At 42.1% G+C, this 22,425-nt stretch overlaps 1 protein-coding gene across 1 annotated transcript in view; it reads left to right on the forward strand.

The window, feature by feature from the left end:
* The window catches only part of HMCN1 (hemicentin 1), a 324,395-nt gene that overhangs the window by 175,471 nt on the left and 126,499 nt on the right, over positions 1-22,425 (forward strand). The window contains exons 27-38 of the mRNA XM_039483793.1: positions 2,228-2,358; positions 3,508-3,655; positions 4,551-4,677; positions 5,667-5,821; positions 10,343-10,621; positions 13,800-14,081; positions 15,314-15,422; positions 16,071-16,240; positions 16,491-16,645; positions 17,555-17,678; positions 19,094-19,195; positions 21,899-22,075. Of these exons, the coding sequence (XP_039339727.1) occupies positions 2,228-2,358; positions 3,508-3,655; positions 4,551-4,677; positions 5,667-5,821; positions 10,343-10,621; positions 13,800-14,081; positions 15,314-15,422; positions 16,071-16,240; positions 16,491-16,645; positions 17,555-17,678; positions 19,094-19,195; positions 21,899-22,075 (1,959 nt within the window). The remainder of the gene's footprint in view (positions 1-2,227; positions 2,359-3,507; positions 3,656-4,550; positions 4,678-5,666; positions 5,822-10,342; positions 10,622-13,799; positions 14,082-15,313; positions 15,423-16,070; positions 16,241-16,490; positions 16,646-17,554; positions 17,679-19,093; positions 19,196-21,898; positions 22,076-22,425) is intronic.

The following is a 22,425-nucleotide window of genomic DNA, read 5'->3' on the forward strand; positions in this document are numbered from 1 at the left end:
AAAGGGCAGTTTCTCCTTTGTTTTTGTAAATTGCACACACAAAATGCGTGCCTGCATTTTTGTAGTTGTGGGAGCAAATCTGAGTATTTGTACCTGTAGCTACCTGACTGATTGTTAGTTCTGTTTACTTATGCTTAATGCAGAAACCAACTTCTGTTTACACAAATAACCAAATGATTATTATAGACAACCATAAATTTACATGACACTTGGAAAACTCGTAAAAGACCAGGTGTTTGCTCCCAAAGAGTTTATAGAATAAGTGCTAGATATGCCCCCCCTATTAATGCAGGCGAGGGGAGTCATTGCTCGAAGAACTTAGCATAGAATGGAGAAGCAGCTGCTCCATGACATTCTCCCCTCCCTACCCCACAAAGCTCCTACCACACCATCTGGTAGGGGATCTATTACAGCATATATCGGGAGATAGTGGACCCTCATAGAAGCTACTCTGTCTAGTGGACTTCCATCCTAATCTGGTTTATTTCCAATAGGAAATTCCCACAGGAATTAACACAGCCCCAAGCTGTGTTAACTCCCCCTCTGTGTCTTCTACTCTATTTAGCAGGGGGAGGTAGGGCACAGGCATGCACAGAGAGCCTATGGTTACATCGCTCCCTCAGTATCATTCTTTCAGTGGAGCACCATAGGCAGCTCTGTTTCCAGTGCAGTTACCATGGGATCCATTAGGATGTTGTATGCTTTCCCTATAGACCATAGGCTCTGTGGGGTTCCAGGCTGCTCCTTGATATTTGCAAGGAAGCAATGTGGAGTTCCATCCACACACTCTTGAGACATTACACCTTGGTCCAATTCTCCTTTGGGACAGCGATTCTACAAGCAGCTATGCCACCTACATCCTCATAACCTCATCCTCTCTGAGTTACCCACACTGGAATATGTGTGGACATATGGACCATCACTCCAGGAAGAAAGGGAAATGACTTACCTTATTGCAACTGGAAACGTTCAGTATGTATGGTTGCCATCTATATTCCACTACTCATCCTCCTTCCCCTCTGCTTTCATGTCTGATTATTTGGTCTGTACTGCCTCTTAAACTGTTGGCAGAGATTACGAGGAGAGTAAGGGCCACTACAGAGCAATAGACATTACTTGGAAGAATTTTCCAGTCTCAGACATGTGGAGCACATGCATACCCACAGTGGAATACAGATAGGGACTATAAATCTCAAAGAACTTTGGTTACAAAAGTAAGTAACTTTTCTTTATGCCTATACAGGACAGGATCAGGCATCATGCCTCCAGCTGCATTTGTAGAGAGAGTGATCACTAGTGGCCATTGCTACACCTCTGGAAAAGGTGTAGCATATACTTTCTCCAATGCAGCTCTGCATTCACAAGTCAGTGTGCAATGTGAGGGACCAGAATCATGGTGATTCTCCTACCCCTTGGAGACAGGCCCCTTCTGGGACACTGAGCACTTCCAGTATTGTTAATGGGACTCCGTCATTCCCGAGAGCATAGAGGAGGAACGGTTTCCTTACACCCTTTCCCACAGTGCATCTGTGCTGGGTCAACTATAATTATTATTAGCAATGTGTCAAATTAAAATAAAGGATTATACTTAAACCAGTAGGAAGAAGGAAACTAAGTGACAAGGGTTCTATTCAGGTTTGTATCCTGTCTAGCAAGTGTCAGCCTGATGAAAGTGACGAAGTAAGATCTTATTTAGAGAGCCTCTCACCTGGCTAACCTCGACATTGTCTTCTTCTTAAAATAATACTGAGACTTCTTTATAAAGAGGATCCCTTCCTCTTACAATGAAATCATTTTTTTTCCCCAAAGAAAATCTTCATCCCCAGAGAAGGGTCACACTAAATGGAACTGCAATTGGAATATTGCAATTCATTGAAATGATTTAGGACTTGCATTGTATTTAGCTGTATCTGAGTTCACAGTAAACAGCTTCCACTGTAATCTACCTTTGATAACTTGTACAGTGAGACAGCTTTTAACCTAACACAGTTTGATATGAGGTATTAACCCCCTTACTCCAACACAGATTTGATGACACAGACATTAACAGACACTTGACTATAGTATAAAGCTATTATATGTGCATTAATAAATACCAGCTATAAAGAAAAACCTGACATGGTGAAAATGTGCAGAACTTCAAGACATGTTGGTTTTGCTTTTTTACATGTTTATGGCCATGGCATTTTTTATTAAATAAATATTTGCTTAACATAATTTATTATAGTCCCTCCGGAAATTCAAGATCAAGAAAAGGTGACAAATGCATCTGTAGTGGTTAATCAGCCTGTGAATCTCTTCTGTGAAGTGTCAGGCAACCCCTTTCCCATCATCACATGGTATAAAGATGATGTCCAGGTATGCAGTGTTTGTTGATTTCATGGCAAATTAAGTGAAACGACTGTAAATGTACAAAAGCCAATTCCAGCAGATTTCACATGAGCTTTCTAAAGCCTTTTTTGTGAGTGCTTGAGAAGAGAGCTCATTTAAATAAAATAAAATGTATTTATTTACTTAGGGTATGTCTACTTAGCTTACTTAGTAGTGCTTTACTGGTATAGAAATACCATTATATTCTATTGGAAAAGCTTTGTAGCAGTGTAGTAAAACTACCGTCTACAAGTGAAACAAGCTATTCTGGTAAAAGCACAATTTTGCCAATATAACTTGCATCTGTTCCAACACAATTATGTTGGTCAGGGATCATACCTTCTGCCAGCAGAAATTTGTAGTGTTGACCTGGCCTTAGATTTAAGCAACAATAAAAACATGCATACACAAAGCACTGGGTACCTTTGTAACTAATTAAATATGTGGACACACAAATCACAATGATGACCACTGAATTGTGTACAGGTAATAAATTTCAGAGGGGTAGCCGTGTTAGTCTGGATCTGTAAAAGCATCAAAGAATCCTGTGGCACCTTATAGACTAACAGACGTTTTGCAGCATGAGCTTTCGTGAATGAATACCCACTTCTTCGGATACAAGTCATGACTTGCATCCGAAGAAGTGGGTATTCACCCACGAAAGCTCATGCTACAAAACGTCTGTTAGTCTATAAGGTGTCACAGGATTCTTTGCTGCTTTTACAGGTAATAAATTATCTCACCCATTCATTAAATCAAAGCAACAGATAAGCACCTTTCAAGCCTCCCCCCAAACCTTGTCATCTATATCTTAGATCTCAAAACACTTTACAAAGAAGGACAAGTATTTTAACCCCTGCAGCAAAGAGACTAAAAAGGAGATTTGATTATCATACAACTGCAAATTATAATATTGCAATACAGTTATCTGCCCATTATTATATAACTATCTACAGGTTATGCTTGATAATTTACATTGTTCTTTGAAGGTATTATGGTTGTGATAGAGAAGGGACATTAAGTGGATAGATTATTGTTTAATAAAAACTACTACCTTCTTTTCAAAATCCAGCTGCAGTGTTTGGCTGATGTAACTGGACTACATAATGCTGATCTCTTTGATTTTTTTTTTTTAAGGTTGTGGAAAGCAGTACTCTCCAGATTTTGCACAATGGGAAGATACTGAAGTTCCTTAAGGTTGCTGCTGCTGATGGTGGACAGTATTCATGCAAAGCAACTAACATAGCAGGGAGTTCTGAGAAGCTATTTAATGTAGATGTGCTAGGTTAGTACTGTGCTCTTTAAAGTTGGTAATCTGAAAAAATGGTATATGGTACTTAAAGTCATTACATTGCAGGGGTTTTTTTTGGTCATGTTAAATATGGGATATAGTCTGCTCCAAGGGTAGCCTGCTGCCCCCGCCAGCGAGCGCCGCGCGCGTCCTCCCTCCTCTGTCGGTCCTCGGTTCGGTCGGCTGAGCTTCTGCCTGCGGCACTGCACCATGCAGGTCCACCGGAGCCCGACCGGCGGACCTGCCGCTGCGCGAGCTGGCGGAGCGGCGAGAGCGGGGCGGGCCCGCGCCCCGGCCGCCTGCGGCAGGTCAGGTCGCCGCAGGCGGCTCGCGCGACCTGACTGACCTGCCATGCGGCGGCGAGCGCCACAGAGGCCAATGCCGCCCCCGGGACGGCTGCCCCCGCGCCCTGGCGGGCGCGGGGGGTCTAGCCGCCCCTGGATATAGTATCTCTCCACACAATAACATCTTATGTTTTTTAACTTTGTCATCTTTTTGGTACCATACACAAAATGCTGCTTTCCATCTCAGAATTCTGATATAAGATATTTTATCTTAGTGTCTTGTGCATATTTTACTAATGGAACACAGATGACAGGCTAGAAAGATTTTCTTGTGCCATATAGTCAGTTCCCCAGCACTTGTGCAGAATTGCTTTCTATGTGAAGGATCATAGGCACAATAGAAAAGTGTTATAGAACAGCAGCTGCAGCATTCACTTTCACAATTAAGGTTGAAGCTTTGCTACATATACTGATTACATGGTCATCCTGAACTCATGACCTTCATGATTTAATCTGTTCAGTTAGTGCCATTGTCAGCAAGTCTTCCAAATTTAGTCACCATGTTAGCCATGTTTAGTTCTCATTGTAACATTTCTTTTTCCAAGTTCCACCAAACATAAAAGGTGCTGACACACCAGGGGAAGTTTCAGTCACCCTCAACCAAGAGACCAGTCTGGAGTGTAGAGTCAAAGGCTCCCCTTTTCCTGTCATTCAGTGGTTCAAAGATGGCAAGTAAGTACCCCCTCTTTGTCTGTGGCAAGGACGTTATGATGGGGGAGAAAGGAGATAGATGCACACTAGTATTAAGTGGTGTTTATGACTAATCAGTTAAGACTCATACGACTGTTATATGTTGAGGTTGTGTGGTTAAGTATATCATTTTGCTGTTTCATAGCGAAATGCCAATTTGTAAGTAATGTGGGACATGCAGTATATATTTATGGTGGGTAAAACCATACAGCACACAAACCAAAACAAACACACAACCACTTCTTTGAGGTCATTCCACAGAGATTATTTTAATGTTGTTCAAAGTGCAGTCACCTCTTTGCTAAAATGGCTATTTTTTTATTTTTTTTTTGGTGGTGGTGGATAGTACCCATGAGCAAATTGTTAAACATTTTTCCAGATAGTGCCCTGTATTGCTGTGTATAAACAGAGTTGAGATTTTATAACTTTAGACTGCATGTCTCAGTTCTTCAGCTCTTCTTTCAGGAAAGCCCATTTAAGAGAGGAATTTTGGCAGTGCAAATGTTAGCTGAAAAACAAAAATGGTACTATTAATAGGCTGAAAAAAATAGCATTAACATGTCACAGTGTAGTTCTTTTCCAGCAAAACCAGCTATCCTGATGTGACGATTGCTTGCTATTCTTTGGTGTATAGACTTCAGAGCTTTTATCTGCTAAACAGAGACATTTTGTCATTACTAAGGGAGTCATTGTGGTCTAATAATTAGAGAAGGGGACTGGGAATCAGGAGATCTTAGTCTATGCCTGGCTCTGCCACTGACATACTGTGTGACCCTGGTCACAACTTAAGTATTTTGTGCCTTGGTTTCTTCTGTAAAATGGGAATAATAATAATGATCATTAATTACCATTGGATAGCAATTTTAGCTCTTTCTTTATTACTATTAGAAGGGTTTTAAAAAAATTATTTTAACATATACTTGTGGGGATAGAGAGTACAGTGCCAGGAAATGAAATAAACTTTTCTCCAGGCCCCTTTTTTTGGGAGATCCTAATATCGACCTTCTGGACAAAGGACAAGTTCTGCGCATAAAGAGTGCTCGAAGACTCGACAAAGGACGCTATCACTGCAGTGTGACCAATGCTGCTGGCAAACAAGTCAAGGATGTCAAGCTGATCGTCCATGGTAAATTAAAAAAATTCTCTGGGATTAGGCATTCTGTTTAGCTTTCTGTTTTTCAGGGAAACAATATGCAGATTAAGGCCCTGGTCCTGCAAAGAACTGTGTATATGCTTAATTCTACATTTATCTGTCCTTCCATTGACCTCCATGGGATTCCCTAGATGTATGAAGTTAAGCATGTGCATAAATCTTTGCAGGAACGGGACCTAAGCCAGTTTTGGGTATATTTTCTTGGGTTTTTTAGCTATTGAAAATATTTTGGAGCAGTTTCATAAACCTGTAGTCCCTGGGTTCTTTATAAAAATTAATATCAACTGAAATGTTATCATCTAGTTAGTTTCATTTTGTTGATTTTTTTTTGTTTCTTAATACAGCGAGGGCCTGACTTTCCTCAATTTATGCCAGTGTAGATCAGAAGTAAAAGATCACTAAAGCCAGTGGAATTACACCAGTGTAAAATTGGTCTGGGAAGAAAATCTGGCAGAGAATGGCTTAGAATATACACCATTCCAAAAGAGTTAGATCTGTAGATTTAGAGGATTAGGTCGTCAGTTGTCATAATTTGGTGTAACTCTATTGATTTCATGAAAATATGTTAATTTATGCCAGCTGAGGATCTGGCCCGGAAGAGCTAACTATATTAACATTTAATTATTGTTGATTATTGGTTCACGTATATAGCACAATTGCCTGGTGCTTTACAAACAGAGTAAGGCATCTTCCTTGCAACATAATAAGGACAAGCCAAGCAAAAACAATTTAAGCTACTCGGTGGGATATGTTTAGGTAAGGGCAGGTATGGGAGTTATTGGTGGCAAGAACAGGGTTAGAAAGATTCCTGGGAGGAATGGGTTTGAAGGAGGAACTCACATGCCTGGCAGATAAGAAGAGGGAGGAGAGCCTTCCATTTGGAATGGGCAGCATCAGTGAAGGTCCAGTCAAGCCTGCGAGCTGGGAGGAGTATAATGGGAAATGAGAGCAGAGAGATAGTTGGGAGGAAGACTCTGTTGGGCTTGAAAAAAAGTGAGTTATAGAAGGTTAAATTTGACATTGTAAAAGGTAGGAAGACAGTGATGTGCTGGCAAAAAAGTTGGGGATATCACTAGCGACCATGAGTCGGGTGGTTTCAGTGGAATGGAAAGAAAGCAAGACAGGCTGGAGGGGATTGAGGAGAGAGCTTGAGGAAAAATCTAAGTAATACGAGCAGCAAGCAGATTCATAGTCTTCAAAAACAAAGGGAGGAGATAAATTGGACAATAGTTAAAGAGCCAAGGGGCATATGCCATTAATGTCAAAGGGTATGACCCTGGGTATATAGACAGATGCTTGGAGAGGGAGAGGGGAATCTGGGCATAATTTCCTATTAGATCTTAGTTTTCTTTGCTCTTTAGTCCTCTTGGGTTTGTTTAAGCAGCAAAGAATCCTGTGGCACCTTATAGACTAACAGATGTTTTGCAGCATGAGCTTTCGTGGGTGAATACCCACTTCTTCGGATGCAAGCATGGGTTTGTTTGTTTTTGTTTGTTTTTTTTTAAAATTCAAACTCTTGATATAGCTTCAATAACTTTCATTATTAAAATTTTGGAATTGAAGAGATACATAAAGTGAAATTCATGAGAAGGATTTCCCCCTTGAGACCTGAAATACGGAAAACCAGAATTTTAACAGCAGGATGACAGCCAGGATTATAAATGCTGAGTGACTGCATTTGGTATTTAGTTATTGTCACCTTTATCTTGGTGTAGTCCAGTTCTCAAACTGGGGGTTGGAATCCCTCAGGGGGTTGGGAGGTTATTACATGGGGGGCCGCGAGCTGAGGGAGGTATTGCCAATACAGAGAAGGACTGGGATATCATACAGGAAGATCTGGATGACCTTGTAAACTGGAGTAATAGGATGAAATTTAATAGTGAAAAGTACAAGGTCATGCATTTAGGGATTAATAACAAGAATTATTGTTATAAGATGGGGACACATCAGTTGGAAGTAACAGAGGAGGAGAAGGACCTTGGTTGATCACAGGATGACTGTGAGCCGCCAATGTGATATGGACGGGAAAAAAGCTAATGCAGTCTTGGGATGCATCAGGCGAGGTATTTCCAGTAGAGATAAGGAGGTGTTAGTACCGTTATACAAGGCACTGGTGAGACCTCATCTGGAATATTTTGTGCAGTTCTGGTCTCCCATGTTTAAAAAGGATGAATTCAAACCGGAACAGGTGCAGAGAAGGGCTACTAGGATGATCCGAGGAATGGAAAACCTGTCTTATGAAAGGAGACTCAAAGAGCTTGGCTTGTTTAACCTAACCAAAAGAAGGCTGAGGGGAGATATGGTTGCTCTCTATAAATATATCAGAGGGATAAATACCAGGGAGGGAGAGGAATTATTTAAGTTCAGTACCAATGTGGACACAAGAACAAATGGATATAAACTGGCCATCAGGAAGTTTAGACTTGAAATTAGACAAATGTTTCTAACCTTCAGAGGAGTGAAGTTGTGGAACAGCCTTCCAAGGGGAGCAGTGGGGGCAAAAGACATATCTGGCTTCAAGACTAAGTTTGATAAGTTTATGGAGGGGATGGTATGATGGGATAGCCAAATTTTGGCAATTAATTGGTGTTTGTTAGCGGTAAATATGCCCAATGGCCTGTGAGGGGATGTTAGATGGAGTGGGATCTGAGTTACTACAGAGAATTCTTTCCTGGGTGTCTGGCTGGTGAGTCTTTCCCACATGCTCAGGGTTTAGCTGATCACCATATTTGGGGTTGGGAAGGAATTTTCCTCCAGGGCAGATTGGCAGAGGCCCTGGAGGTTTTTCGCCTTCCTCTGCAGCGTGGGGCACAGGTCACTTGCTGGAAGATTCTCTGCACCTTGAGGTCTTTAAACCATGATTTGAGGACTTCAATTGCTCAGATATAGGTTTGATACAGGAGTGGATGGGTGAGATTCTGTGGCCTGCATTGTTCAGGAGGTCAGACTAGATGATCATAATGGTCCCTTCTGACCTTAAAGTCTATGATAATTTTTAAGTGGGGTTTCACTCAGAGGTTTGCTATGTGAAAGGGGTCACCAGTACAAAAGTTTGAGAACTACTGATGTAGTCAGTGTCTGTTAGTGTATTCTTCTGCTCCCAGTATTTAGTATAGCTGTGGCCTAGAAGAGGCAAAGAGAAGCCTTGTTTTGTCTTTGATCGTTTCCCAAGACAGCATGTTAAAACTATTCCTACTGTTCTCAATTTCTGTATGTGAAAGTACTTGCTGAAACATTTTTATGTTTCATTTAAGTAGGTTTTAGCATATTTTATAGCTTTATTTTATATGTAAATTATTTAACTAGGATAAAGCTGTAGCATAATTTGGTAACCTTAAAACACCCAGCTCATTGGTTTAACCCCTCTTCCCCACTCTACTTTATTTTTCTGTGCTGCCATTTTAAATGAATATTCCATGGAAATCAGTGTATGTTAGGGTGTACCATGTATGTTTGGCAGCAGAGGAGGCAGAGCTGGCTCCAGGTACCAGCGCAGCAAGCAGGTGCTTGGGGCGGCCAACGGAAATGGGCAGCACGTCGGGCTCTTCGGTGGCAATTTGGCGGCAGGTCCCTCAGTCCCTCTCGGAGGGAAGGACCTGCCGCTGAATTGCCACCGAAGAATGAAACAACGGTGGTAGAAGTGCAAATCGTGGCTTTTATTTTTTATTTTTTCCGTCACTTGGGGCAGCAAAAACACTGGATCCAGCCCTGAGAGGAGGTATGTGTCTGCCAGATGTATCTGGTACTTTCAAGAGCAGTAAAGCAGTTAGGTTTTGCCAATTGCAATGTGTTTTTATTGCCCTTTTCAGAGATTTGTGAACTTTTCATATTGGATAATTTTACATGAAAAGCTTGTTTGCTAGAAAAATATATGTACCGTTGACTTAGTGAGTGATAAGCGTGAATCTGGGTCAAGATTTTCAAAAATAGGAGTCTAAATCAAGGCTCCTAAGTGCCTGTTTAGGCTTATAAGTACGTGACTTTATTTTCAGAAGTGCTGAGTACTCAGCATTTCCCACTGAAGTCAATACTCAGCCCTTCTGAACAACAGGTCAGTAGTTTGAGTAGTTGCACTAGCTGACTGAGCAGTGGAGGGACTGCTCTAGACTTACCTGAGAAAGATGGGGTAAAAACAGAACCATGTTCTATGAGGGGAGTAAGTGCATCCTGGAAGGAGTATAGCAAGGGCCTTGCCCAACGGACATATTGGGGAGCTGCAGAAGACAGAATGGGCTGTGCCTTAAAAGCATGGTGTGGCCTTTTCTTATTAAATTCCATTTATCTTGCATGCACCAATTGTGCCACAGATGTTTGTGCTGAAAGTGGATAACTGCATCGGTCAATGTGTTGGGGATGCTCGAGGTCTTATCAGCCCAAAAGTTCTTTAAATCTTCCAACACTGTAATGTTTAACCCATTTATAGCTGCACAAATTTGCTGTAATGCGGACTCTAGCAATAAGGTTTTAATGCTGTTGTTTTATCTTTTTAAATAGTCCCACCTACTATTAAAGGAGGAAATATTACTACTGAGATATCCACATTGCTCAACAGCTTAATAAAGCTGGAATGTGAAACCAGGGGAATCCCAGCCCCTTCCATTACATGGTACAAAGATGGACATCCAATTATTTCAAGTCCACAAGCTCTTTATGTGGACAGGGGGCAATTCCTTCAGATTCCTCAGGCTCAAGTCTCGGATTCTGCTAAGTACACCTGCCGGGTGATCAACATTGCTGGCACTGCTGAAAAAATATATCAAGTGGATGTCTATGGTAAAGAGAGAGTTTATTTAACATGCTTGTTCACCATTTGTTCTGGCCTATAAAACATGCTTATTCAACACTCTAGCTACACTCTCACAGAGATAGGTTGTGTAGTGCTTCCTGAAGGACTGAAGTATCCTGTCACTCAGAGTTGGTTGCTGAAGCTAAGGTTTGGCACACATTGGCAAGGCAGCATGGGAAAGCTTGCACTGTCACAGCCTGCGCTATAGCTAATATCATCTATGCAGCTCTGAAGAAGGCTTCTGTCTTCAGAGCTGTCAGTTGGTACCTTTTATATGTAGGAAACATTAAAATTACTTCCCTCCCCACAAATCCCTTCTTTCTCTCCCCACCCCATTCCCCTCTCCTGTCATCTTAAGTTTCCTGAACGTCCCATCTGGGGTGGCTCATGACCATGAATGCTGACCTCCGGACAGACTGTCAAGAAGCAGGGCAAAACCCCCAAACTGTTTGTATTCTCTATAATTAAATTTCACCAATCCAGTAACAAGTGTGAACTCCTAAAACACTATTCTAGTCTTACCAATGAGTCACTGACAGTCGCCTTGGGCATTCTAGTCTATCTTGCCACCCAGGCAAACTGGACTTTCTGGTAGATGATTGTTTTACACCAAAAATCACAATAATATTCAGGTTACTCCCAGTCCCAAAGGGCCAGCCATTTACCCCCAGGTCAACTGTACTCAGATCTCAAACCGAAGGCCATGCTTGTAGCCAATCTTGAAACAAACTAACTAAAGAGTTATTAACTAGGAAAAAGAAATGAGTTATTTACAAGGTTAAAGCACACACAGATGAGGTACAGTCAGGTTTCAAAAGGTAATAGAAATTTCTATAGTAAGCAAACTCAGTATATCCTTTAGGGCTAACCCAGGCAAAATAGTTGAGGACTTCTTGCATATACTTAGACATCCTTGCCCCTCAGAGTTCAGACAGCATAGTAATAATGAATTCTCCTTACGAGACATTTTTATTCCCTTCCCTCCATATTCCAGCTTTGATGGGACAAGGGGTTGGGCATGTACCCTCTTCAGGGTTGTGGGGAAAGCAATCAACAAGTCTTTCATCCACAATGGTTTGTCTGATGTCTATAGACCTTCTTTTGTTGGGAAAGAGATTACTACAAGAGGTGCTAACTGGTATTTCACACTTGATAATGCTTCTCTCCTGACTGCATGGGATTTACAGTCTTAGGTCTTCTCTACACTGGCAAGTTTCTGCATAGGAAAGCAGCTTTCTGTGGTGCAACTCCTGAGGTGTACACACTGCCACGCCACTTAGGGCACAGAAACTGCACAGTTGCAATGCTGTAAAAAAACCCACCTCAACGAGAGGCGTACAGCTTTCTGTGCTGGGGTTTGAAACAGCAATCTTTATTCCATTAATTGAAAGCAAACAGAGCCCTGCAAAGCAACAGGCAATTTTCTTAACTTTTCACAGTGCATCATCTGCACCAATCACAATCACCTCCTAGCATTATAAGCACTGCACTCCCAAGCATAGCAACAAATATTAGTGGCTTTCAGCTTCAAATTGCTGCCTCAAGGCATCCCATATCCTTATGGCCCCACATTGTTCCCCTCTAATAGCCATGGTCTCTGGCTGTTCAAATTCAGCTTCCAGGCGTTGAGCCTCAGCGGTCCAACCGTGAGTGAAGCTTTCACCCTTCCCTTCACAAATATTATGGAGTGTACAGTATGCGGCTATAAGCATAGGCAGGGCCGGCTCCAGACCCCAGCGCGCCAAGCGCGCGCTTGGGGCGGTGTGCTGTGGGAGGGCGGCAGGCGGCTCTGGTGGACCTCCCGCAGGCACGTCTGCAGGAGGTCCACCGGAGCCGCGGGACCAGCGGTCCCTCCGCAGGCATGTCTGCAGGTGGTCCACCGGAGCCGTGGGACCGGCGACCGCCAGAGCGCTCCCCGCGGCGTGCTGCCCTGCTTGGGGCGGCACAAATCCTAGAGCCGCCCCTGAGCATAGGAATATTGTCATCGGCCAGGTCCCGTGGGCTTTTAAATGGCGAAAAGCACACTTAGCAGTCATTCTGCACTTGCTCAGCCTGTTGTTGAACCGCTCCTTGCTGCTGTCACAATTCCCCGTGTATGGCTTCCTAAGCTACGGCATTAAGGGGTAGGCAGGGTCTCCGAGGATCACAGTGGGCATTTCAACTTCCCCTACGGTGATCTTCTGGTCTGGGAAGAAAGTCCCTGCTTGCAGCTTCCTGAATAGGACAGTGTTCCAAAAAATGCGTGTGTCATGCATCTTTCTGAACAAGCCTGCGTTAATGTCCATGAAATGCCCATAGTGATCCACAAGCGCCTGGAGAACCATAGAAAAATACCCCTTCCGATTAATGTACTCGGTGGCTAGGTGGGACAGGACCCAGGATGCCCCGCAATGCCCTCCGCCTTCCCACAACTCTTAGCGGCAGAAGAGGAAGAGATGCTCTGTGGGATAGCTGCCCAGAGTGCACCGCTCCAAATACCGCTGCAAGTGCCACAAGTGTGAACATGCTGTCGTGCAGGCAGCTGACAGTGTGAATACACAACAGTGGTTTTCCTTCAGCAGTCTCTGAGTGGCAATGTAACTGCCGGCGATGTACTCTGCCACTGTAGACATACCCTTAGCAAACATTTTTATACTTACAGGGCAAACATTTAGACATTACCTTATAACACTGGATACAAATATTATAAGTAGGGTTCATACATGCAGCATCCTACAAGCATTCCATAAAGTCAAAACACATTCTTATAACTCAAATAACTGTTTTAACTATACTAACACACAGGTTTGCCAGACTGGTTGCCAGCTATGTATTTGTTAGTGTTCAGTGAGGCCTGGGGCCTTGGCATGAGCTGGAATCTGATCTGCCAGTGTCACACCTGACTTGAGACTCTTAGTCTCTATTCTTCCATCTCAGAGCCTCATCATCTCTTTTAATAAAGTGGTGAACAATCAGCTACGGCTTTTGTCTATTAAATTGTTAACTGTTCTTTATAACTACTTTATCTTAACCTCTTCTGACAAAATATTTCTCACATAAAATAATATATAATATAAAATTAGGTAGAGCCAGAGGGGGTTGGGAGGACCTGACCCATTTGCTGTTAATACATTTTCTGGCTGCAAAGTTAATCACTTGCAATATATCTTTTTTCCCCTTCTCTAGTTCCTCCGGTTATTGAGGGTGGCTCTGACACAGTCCAGAACAAGCAGGTGGTTGCTGGCAATTCACTGACATTGGAGTGTAAAGCTGCCGGCAACCCCCCTCCTCTCCTTACCTGGTTAAAAGATGGAGTACCTGTGAAAGCAAGTGATAACCTCCACATTGTGTCTGGTGGGAAGAAACTGGAGATCTTGAATGCTGTAGAGGCCGATCGTGGCCAGTACATATGTGTGGCCACCAGCATAGCAGGAGAAAAAGAAATCAAATATGATGTTGAAATCTTAGGTGCGTGAGCAGCAGAACAATTTATTTACAGAACTTGCAACTGAATTAAACCTGTGTTTATTTTTGCTGGTGTCACAAAACTGCAGTTCAGTGGGTCAAGCGTCACATTTAATTAATCCCAACCATTGCACATTTTCTCTGCCAAGTTTGATAGGCCTGTGGAGGACAGCTGCTTTCAGACTACTTCTGGGACAGTTTTCATGAGGGAGATTGTAAACATCACGTGGGAGAACATGGCGGGGAATAACTCAGTGGTTTGAGCATTAGCCTGCTAAACCCAGGGTTGTGAGTTCAATCCTTGAGGAGGCCACTTAAGGATCTGGGGTAAAAATTGGTCCTGCTAGTGAAGGCAGGGGGCTGGACTCAATGACCTTTCAAGGTCCCTTCCTAGTTCTAGGAGATTGGTATACCTCCAATTAATCTAATCAAATGTGCCTTAAGATCAGGGACAGGAGAAAAATCACAGGTGCAAAATAAATAAAATAATATCAAGGGGTTCTTCAATTTTTAGGCTGCCTGTACATTTTTGGCTACATTATGCAAATTCTAAACTTTCCTTTGAAAAATATTTCTCTCTTTCCATTGAAACCTTCAAGCCAATCTAGATCTGAACACTGCCTCGTTGGCCGATCTCTATATATGAGTCATGCAAATGCTAGTCATGAAATAGCAACTTCCAGCATAGTAAGGCTTCTTGTATTATAGGTCCTACTATTCTTTAATGTCTTGATTATGCCTTGTAGGCACAGATGTGCATTGAGACACACCACTACAGGGGAGCACTGGGGGCCATAGGCTTGCAGATGCAGTGTGCCTAGCTTACTGTCCCCTGAATGGCTTTGCTGGTCTGTGAATGAGGTGGGGACAGAAGGCCCTGCCTCTCCCACATCTTCCCACTCCCTTGGAGTGCCATGATCCCCAAAGGATCAGATGGGCCATGTAAAAGGTGGGTGGGAAGGCTCTTAGTTTCCTTTCTCCATGCATAGAGGGAGTAGGGGGAATCTGGCCCTAGATAAAGTGCCACACAAGAGCAATAAAAATGATAGGACAGAGGACACCATCTGTTTGGTGCCCTTCATTGCAAGGGTACAACTCTGTACATTGAACCCAATTTAATATCCTGTCTCAGTATGCGGTGGGTGCTAAGATATATATTTTACAATATGTAGTTGTTTTTGACACTTTTTCTGATGTTTAAATGTTTCTTCTGGTGTGTTTTTATCACTTTACAGTCCCACCACTTGTGGCAGGGGGAGAGGAACCTTCAAACTACATTGTGATCCTTCATAGCCCTCTGGAGCTGGATTGTCCGGCAACAGGAACCCCTCCACCGACTATCATGTAAGGGGGTTGGTATGTCAGTTATAAATCCCACCACTTGCTTAGATGGGCTTGGAAGTAATTGTTATGCACTGACCATACCATTTGATCATAGACTAAAATACAGTGAGTGAAATCCTGGCCTCGCTGAAGCCAATGGCAAAACTCTGACTTCAGTGGGGTCAGAATTTTGCCCACCTCTTTTTTTTTTTTAAAGTAGCCTTGTTGGTTATACCAAAGTAGATATTTTAGAGACCACTCTGGATTCAAAAGAAATGGCAGAACTCTATTAATGACCCTTCCCCTACTGATGTCTCCTTTCCCTCTCCTTTGGTAACTATAGTCCCTCTTGCATGGAATCTTTCACTTCTGTCACCTCCCCTCTTCTTTGGTGGCAGCTGTCCTTTCTGCAGCCTCCTCCAGTGCCTGCCTCCTTCCTTTACCCTTCTCTGGTGTCTGCTTCCCCATTTCCTGATAGCTCGCTTCAAGCCCTCACTTATCTCTGGGAGCCCCAAAGAAACGGAAATCTACGTAATATCTCCAGGCTTCCTTGAAAAATAGATCTAGTTGTATTGTGACTTTCTATTTCTAGTTAACAGAAACATGTCTCTGGACTGTCACCCACTTTAAAAAAAGAAGCATCTTAAGTTTTTGCTTTTTTCATGCTAGGTGGTTGAAAGATGGCCAGCCAGTTGAAGAGGGAGATGGATATAAGATCTTATTACATGGACGCAAACTTCTCATCTCCCGGGCTCAAGTGTCGGACACAGGCCGCTATAAGTGTGTGGCAACAAACAAGGCAGGAGACCATGAAAGGGAATTGGATATTACTGTGCATGGTACGTTACACAAGGGAGGAAAGGAGCGGCAGACTGACTTTATATTAAAATGATGTTGCATACCTTCATTAGCAAGAAGGTATTGCAGTTTTATACAGAACTGTAAAATTTGTAGAAATGTGGTGATAAATTGGAGACAACAGTGAGTAGAATTGTAATAATCAAAGCCATTTGCATCTGAGAGATTCTGTAGGTTGCACACTAATACTTGCAAATAGTGATTTATCTTTGTTTGTGTTGTGTCTTGCAGTTCCTCCAACAATCAAATCCACTGGCCCTTCTGAGAGAGCTGTGGTGGTATACAAACCCATGACATTGCAATGTGTAGCCAATGGTATTCCCAGTCCTTCCATTACGTGGTTAAAAGATGGCCAGCCTGTAAACACAGCCAGAGGAAATATCCGAGTAAGCACAATGCTTTTGTGGCATCCAAAATTTGAAAGATAGTTACACTAAAGTGCTAACACACACCCCTATTAGTTTTCCTCTCCTTTTTTATTTCTCACGTGATGCTACGAAGATGCTAAAGATCCACCCTGGAAGTCGATGGGAGTTTTGTCTGAGTAAGGAATTTGGGATTTGACTTGCAGCATTCTGTTGTGTGAATCCCTTTAGAAATCCATATGCTGTGTTTGCTGGAAGTCTAGTTTGTAGATACAGTATCCACACCTCTCAGCTGTAGCTAATTCTCCAGAGGCGGTCATCTTTCCAACTGGGATAGCTACTGGGTGTAGCACCACCCATTTGCTGACTGGGAAGCAGGATGATGTAAATTTCTCTCTGAGCACCACCTCTGTGTCAATTTGGCACCTAAATCTTCTACTCTCCTTGGACTGTGGGTTTCTGTGTTGGGAGATGCCCTTCACATTGGAGAGGTTTGTGTGGCTCTCCCAGAGGAGGTTTGATCTGGTGCAAATCCATGCCTCAGCTCGTAACTCCTTGGCACCTCAGTGCTCTCCAGCAATGGGGCTTGAAGCTGCTTTGATCTATGCTAGACTGGAATGGCTTCTGGCATCCTGCCAGCAGTCCTATGCAGTAGCAGCCCTCTCTGCTTGCAGCCACTGCTTCACAGTGTTTGCCTGTCCTTTGCCATCTGGGTCTCTTCACAGCTATATCCGCTAATGAGCCATCATAGCCTTGTGGTTCAGGGGCTCTCTAACCGTCAAGACTAGGCCTCCTGTGTGAATGTAAGCCCCAGTCTGAAAAGAAGAAGAGACATTGTATATAGTGTAAATTTGTATCTTGACATTCATCTCAGTGGCTATGTCTGGAGTCATAGTGCAAAACAATCCTCTGCTTTCTGTTTTGGGGCAGCTGGAGTCTTCAGGCCGCATTCTGCAAATTGCCAAGGCCCTCCTGGAAGATGCTGGTAGATACACCTGCGTGGCAACAAATGCTGCAGGAGAAGCCCAGCAGCATATTCGTCTTCATGTGCATGGTAATGATGTTTCAGCCTCTCATTAAAAAAAGCTGCCTTAAAATTGCCACTTTTTAGCTTCTAACTGTCCATTCACTTCTTCTATTTTGAGCACATTCAGGAAGGCTGTGTTAATTTCCCACACTTGCATTATCTGCAGAGATGTGTCACTCCATTTTCCTCCTTTTCTGGTCACTCTGCTTTTGTCTGAACTCATTACTGTCTCTCCAAGAAGTTCAGGGGGAAACAGGGCCTTTGCATCATCTGATACCAAATGTCACAGGAATGAGCACCTCTCTCCAATAAACTCAGTGTGTCATCCTCTTTTACACAGTACAGTTGAGTTGAGAGAAGCTTCCAAGACATTAGGAGGTAAACTCTGTGTTCCGGACCCAGAAACAAGGCACCACTATCGGCATTACTGATTGGATCCAAATCTTGTGAGAACAAGCATTCTTTGCAAGCTTCTGCAGAAACATTTTCTCTCATATGTTAGGATTCTTTATTCTTTCAAACTTCTGGAAGGGATTTTTAATTTCCAGATGAACCAATACAGAAGGGAGTAAGGAAAGTTCAGGAGTTATTTACATGTAAGTTTGATAAATGTTTGACCATGCTTTAAGTATATGAACCTCAGAGCTTAAAAACTACTGGCCAGGCCAGAGCCAACTTCCACTGGAGTCATGTGGTGTCTTTCTAGTGACTTCAATGGGAGTTGGATTGGAACCCCTCTGTGGCAAAGAGGTGGATATGGTGGTTTTTCTGTGATTTCTATTGTATCTGTTTGATTTGTGAATATGGAAGTTAACACAACAATGTTAAATTAAATGGGAGATTGCAGCACCTACCTGCATCAGGATTGGAAAGAGGAACCTTGCTCCTCCTGTATTCCTAAAGCCATATTTGATGTATCCAGCTGCTTTTGTCCTGAGACTGACTCACACTAGTTTGTCTTTTTTCTCTACTCTTCCTGTCAGAGTGCTGTGTGTCACTGCCTTGTGTGTCTGCCACCTTCTAGAACATATGTGGGCTAGGTAAAGTAAAGTGCCTTGCCTTATTAAAGCTCTCTGCATCATTCAGTTCGATGTAGCCATTTAAAAAGTAAACCGAGTATGATTAAAAAGCTTGACATGTTAAAAACTGGTCCCTTCCTACCCCACTCAAGCTGTGTGTATCTTGAGTCAAATCCACCTACTTTACTGGCAAAAGAAGCTTTTATTCCTATCAATGCTGAAGATTCTGTACAGCTAGGGAATGGTCCAACTGCAGATGGGAGCTCATCTGGGGAGAGCCTACAAAAAGGAGGTGTCGGATATTCCCCAGACATTCAGCAGTAAATAAGCACGGTATTTCATTATACAAAGTGCTTTGTGCAGAGATGTTCTGCCATTGTGTGGCTAACTGAATTAAACCATAATTTTTCTGTCCTTTTTCAGAACCGCCCAGTCTGGAGCATGCAGGGAAGATGTTAAATGAAACAGTGGTGGTGAATAACCCAATCCACCTTGAGTGCAAAGCATCTGGGAATCCTTTGCCAGGTACATGTGTTAAAATGAGTCTGCTAACAGGTTATCCATTTTTAAAGGCTTATGATAATTGAGATTCTTAATGTGAACATAAATCTCTAGAATTTAAACTAGTGAAATCAATAGTACCGTGAATATCTAATGGGAAACGCTAATAAATTTGAGTGATGTACAGTAGATGAAATTTAAAATTAAAGTAAAATTCAGTGATCCCCACTGTTTCCCATTCAAATGAACAAGAAATTGGATAAATTGTCCTCTCATAACGGCCATGTCCACAGTCAGTAACAATGTTAGCAGATGTTATTGCACACTACATGCTTTTGTGAAAAAATAGACAAAAACAAATCCACTCACTTAATCTTATCAGGTTAATACTGCATAGTGTGGGTCAAATTTACAAAGCCCAGTGTAATGAGTATGCCTGCAAAAAATGGGCCAACACTGAGGACCCCATCCAAAAACCCACTGTAATCCACTGGGTCTTTCCATACTCTTCAGTGGACTTTGCATCTGGCCCCTAGTGTGCGTGGAAAACCTTAAAGTTTGTTTCCTGATTGGCCTGCTGAGATGGTGGTAGGTTATGCACATGTTTTTGGAACTGTACCTTCAATGCTGGCCTTTGAAAATTTGGCCTTCTATATCTAGTCATAATTTAATTCACATTTATTCTTATGGTGCTAAATCCTTCCTCATTATTTTTCTTAGCCAAACACTCATTGACTCCAATGGGAATTTGCCTGAGTAAGGACCTCAATATTTGGCTCATAATTAGGACAGATGAATCCCTTCAGATACAATAATCTTTACCTAAAACTTGAGCTGAAACAAACCAGAAAGACAAGCTCAAGAAGCTGGATTTCAAACACCCCATTGTTTGAATGTTTTTAGATCTAGGATTTTGGTTTGGATTCTTTCCCACTTTGAACCTCTTTTAAGGTTTGAGAAGTGTGCATTTTTTTCCTTTCTGTAATCTGTATTTCTGAGAACTTCCTGCTTGTGTCAGGAAGTGAAAGAACTACAATAATGTGAGAGAGGTTGTTCTTGTAGTATTTGCTGCCCAGTTAAACTCAGGAAATACTGAAATTCTGCAAGAAGGTTTATTTTTATTTAGTTTATAGCCCAGTTTCTAGAAACAAGATTTGACTAAAGTTCAAATGAGCATCCAAACTGAACTTTGTACCTTTTGGATCTGATTTTCCAGTGCCTGCCATCCTTGTGTAGTCATTTACACCTGTAGAAAGTTAGATGTAAGATATCAACAGTTCCAAAGGGTAGCATTTTACGCCCACTTGGCATGCACTCATTTTTCCTCAGCACTGTTTCTTCAAACCTAATGATGATTATTTTTTAAAATGGTTAAATTCATAGAATTCTACCAGCTCTTCTACTTATGATATAGTGCCATGTGTTACAAACTGTCTAAATGATGAATTTTCAGTGCAGAGCAAAAAATTCCACTTGGATCAACTTAACCCCACCCCCCAAAAAAACCTAAAACAAATTAACAACAAAACAAAAACAATCCTCCCACCCTCCAAAAAAACCCAACCCAATGAATAATCTAGTATATCACTATTTAGATTAGGGAATAGAAGCACCAAGGAAAATCTCACTCCCTTCTTCATGGAGTAAAAGGCAGAGCATTTTGCCCAATTACTGTGCTGGGTTTTCAACTCTGTATAACATTGTGAAGGAGCATCAAAGGTCCTTGAAATACAAAAAAACGTTTAATTGCTACACTATTGTGCTAGAATGCTACTTTACCATATCTCACCATAATTCTTAATCCCAAACTCCTGTTCAGTTCCATGAGAATTCTTTGTGCTAAATGATGGGAAGGTATGGCCTTGAAAAGCAACAACAAATCTCCTTGTTTGACATGACTGAAAAAAATAGGGTGTTGCGTGCAGTCACACTACCTTGTGTTGTGATCAGCATGCAGTTCTCACAAGTTAATCAGAGTCAGGCCAATGTATTTCTTGGATGGGAGACTTTCATAGAAAATTTAGGTATTGTAAGAGTGATTCAATAGGTAAAACTTTCATCTGAGTAAGCATGGAACCAGTGTCCCAGCAAGGTGTTAGTGAGAACTGAGCTGATGGAAGGGCCATCTTGTGATAGAGATGCAAAGTAAAGGTCCTCAACAGTTATGGTCTGTTATAATCCCCAAACACTCTAATTCCACCACCCTAGTCAAATTCCTGTTAGGATTAGTGTATTCTGCCTCTGTAAGCTTCCACATGAGTTTCAGTTTAATATAGTATTTGGGATTTTCTGCATTGAAGTGTTGTCATGTTGCAGTGTATTTTTAAACAGTTGTATTTCAGTTTAGTAGTAGATGAAGTGGCCCCTATATACATGCTTAATATAACAGTTTATTAAGTGATAAATTGCTTTGGCATGGAAGTATCTATATACATATAAAATTATAGTTGTTGTTTTTGTTACTGAATGTCATAGGTCTATGCAGTACTTTACAAAAAAGTTAGTAGTTATCACTACTATTGTTATAACTTTATTATTGCTGTAGTTTAAATATTGATTTATTTTTAGTTAGCTTTTAGAAACGTTTAACCAGCATTTGAACAGAGACTGAAAGTTTTAAGATAATTTGGAAAGTATCTTTCTACTGTTGCATAGAGCTAGCTTTGTTACTACCAGTTATAAGGGTACAGTCAGTAACTTTTCCCTCTCTCTTATTTCATATTGCAGCTATCACATGGTACAAAGACAGTCATCCACTCACTAGTGCTGCAAGTGTCACGTTCTTAAACAGGGGGCAAATTGTTCAGCTTGACAGTGCCCAGATCTCTGACACTGGCATTTATAAATGTGTGGCTGTCAATACAGCAGGAACAGCTGAGCTCTTTTACAACCTGCAGGTTCATGGTAAGTGTTGCATGTCATAAAAACAGCTTGAGGAAAATCATCTATGTGCATTTTGCCTGCTCTTTTCCAGTTTTATTACACATACTTAATATGCTCCTTCCTATCACTAATCATTTTCTGAGAGGAGTTGTGGAGAATACGAAGGACACATTTCTTTCCTTTAGAGCATTGACATGGGAAAACTCAATTGAAGATGTATGGGCTTGGCTACACTTGAGAGTTACAGCGCTGGTGATGGCTCTACAGTGCTGTAACTTACTCCCTGTCCACACTGGCAAGGCACATACAGCGCTGTATCTCCCTGGCTGCAGCGCTGGCTGTACTCCACCTCGGCCTGAGGAATAACGACT

The sequence above is a fragment of the Mauremys reevesii genome, linkage group 8 (assembly GCF_016161935.1).
Source record: "Mauremys reevesii isolate NIE-2019 linkage group 8, ASM1616193v1, whole genome shotgun sequence".
Taxonomy (NCBI): Eukaryota; Metazoa; Chordata; order Testudines; family Geoemydidae; genus Mauremys; species Mauremys reevesii.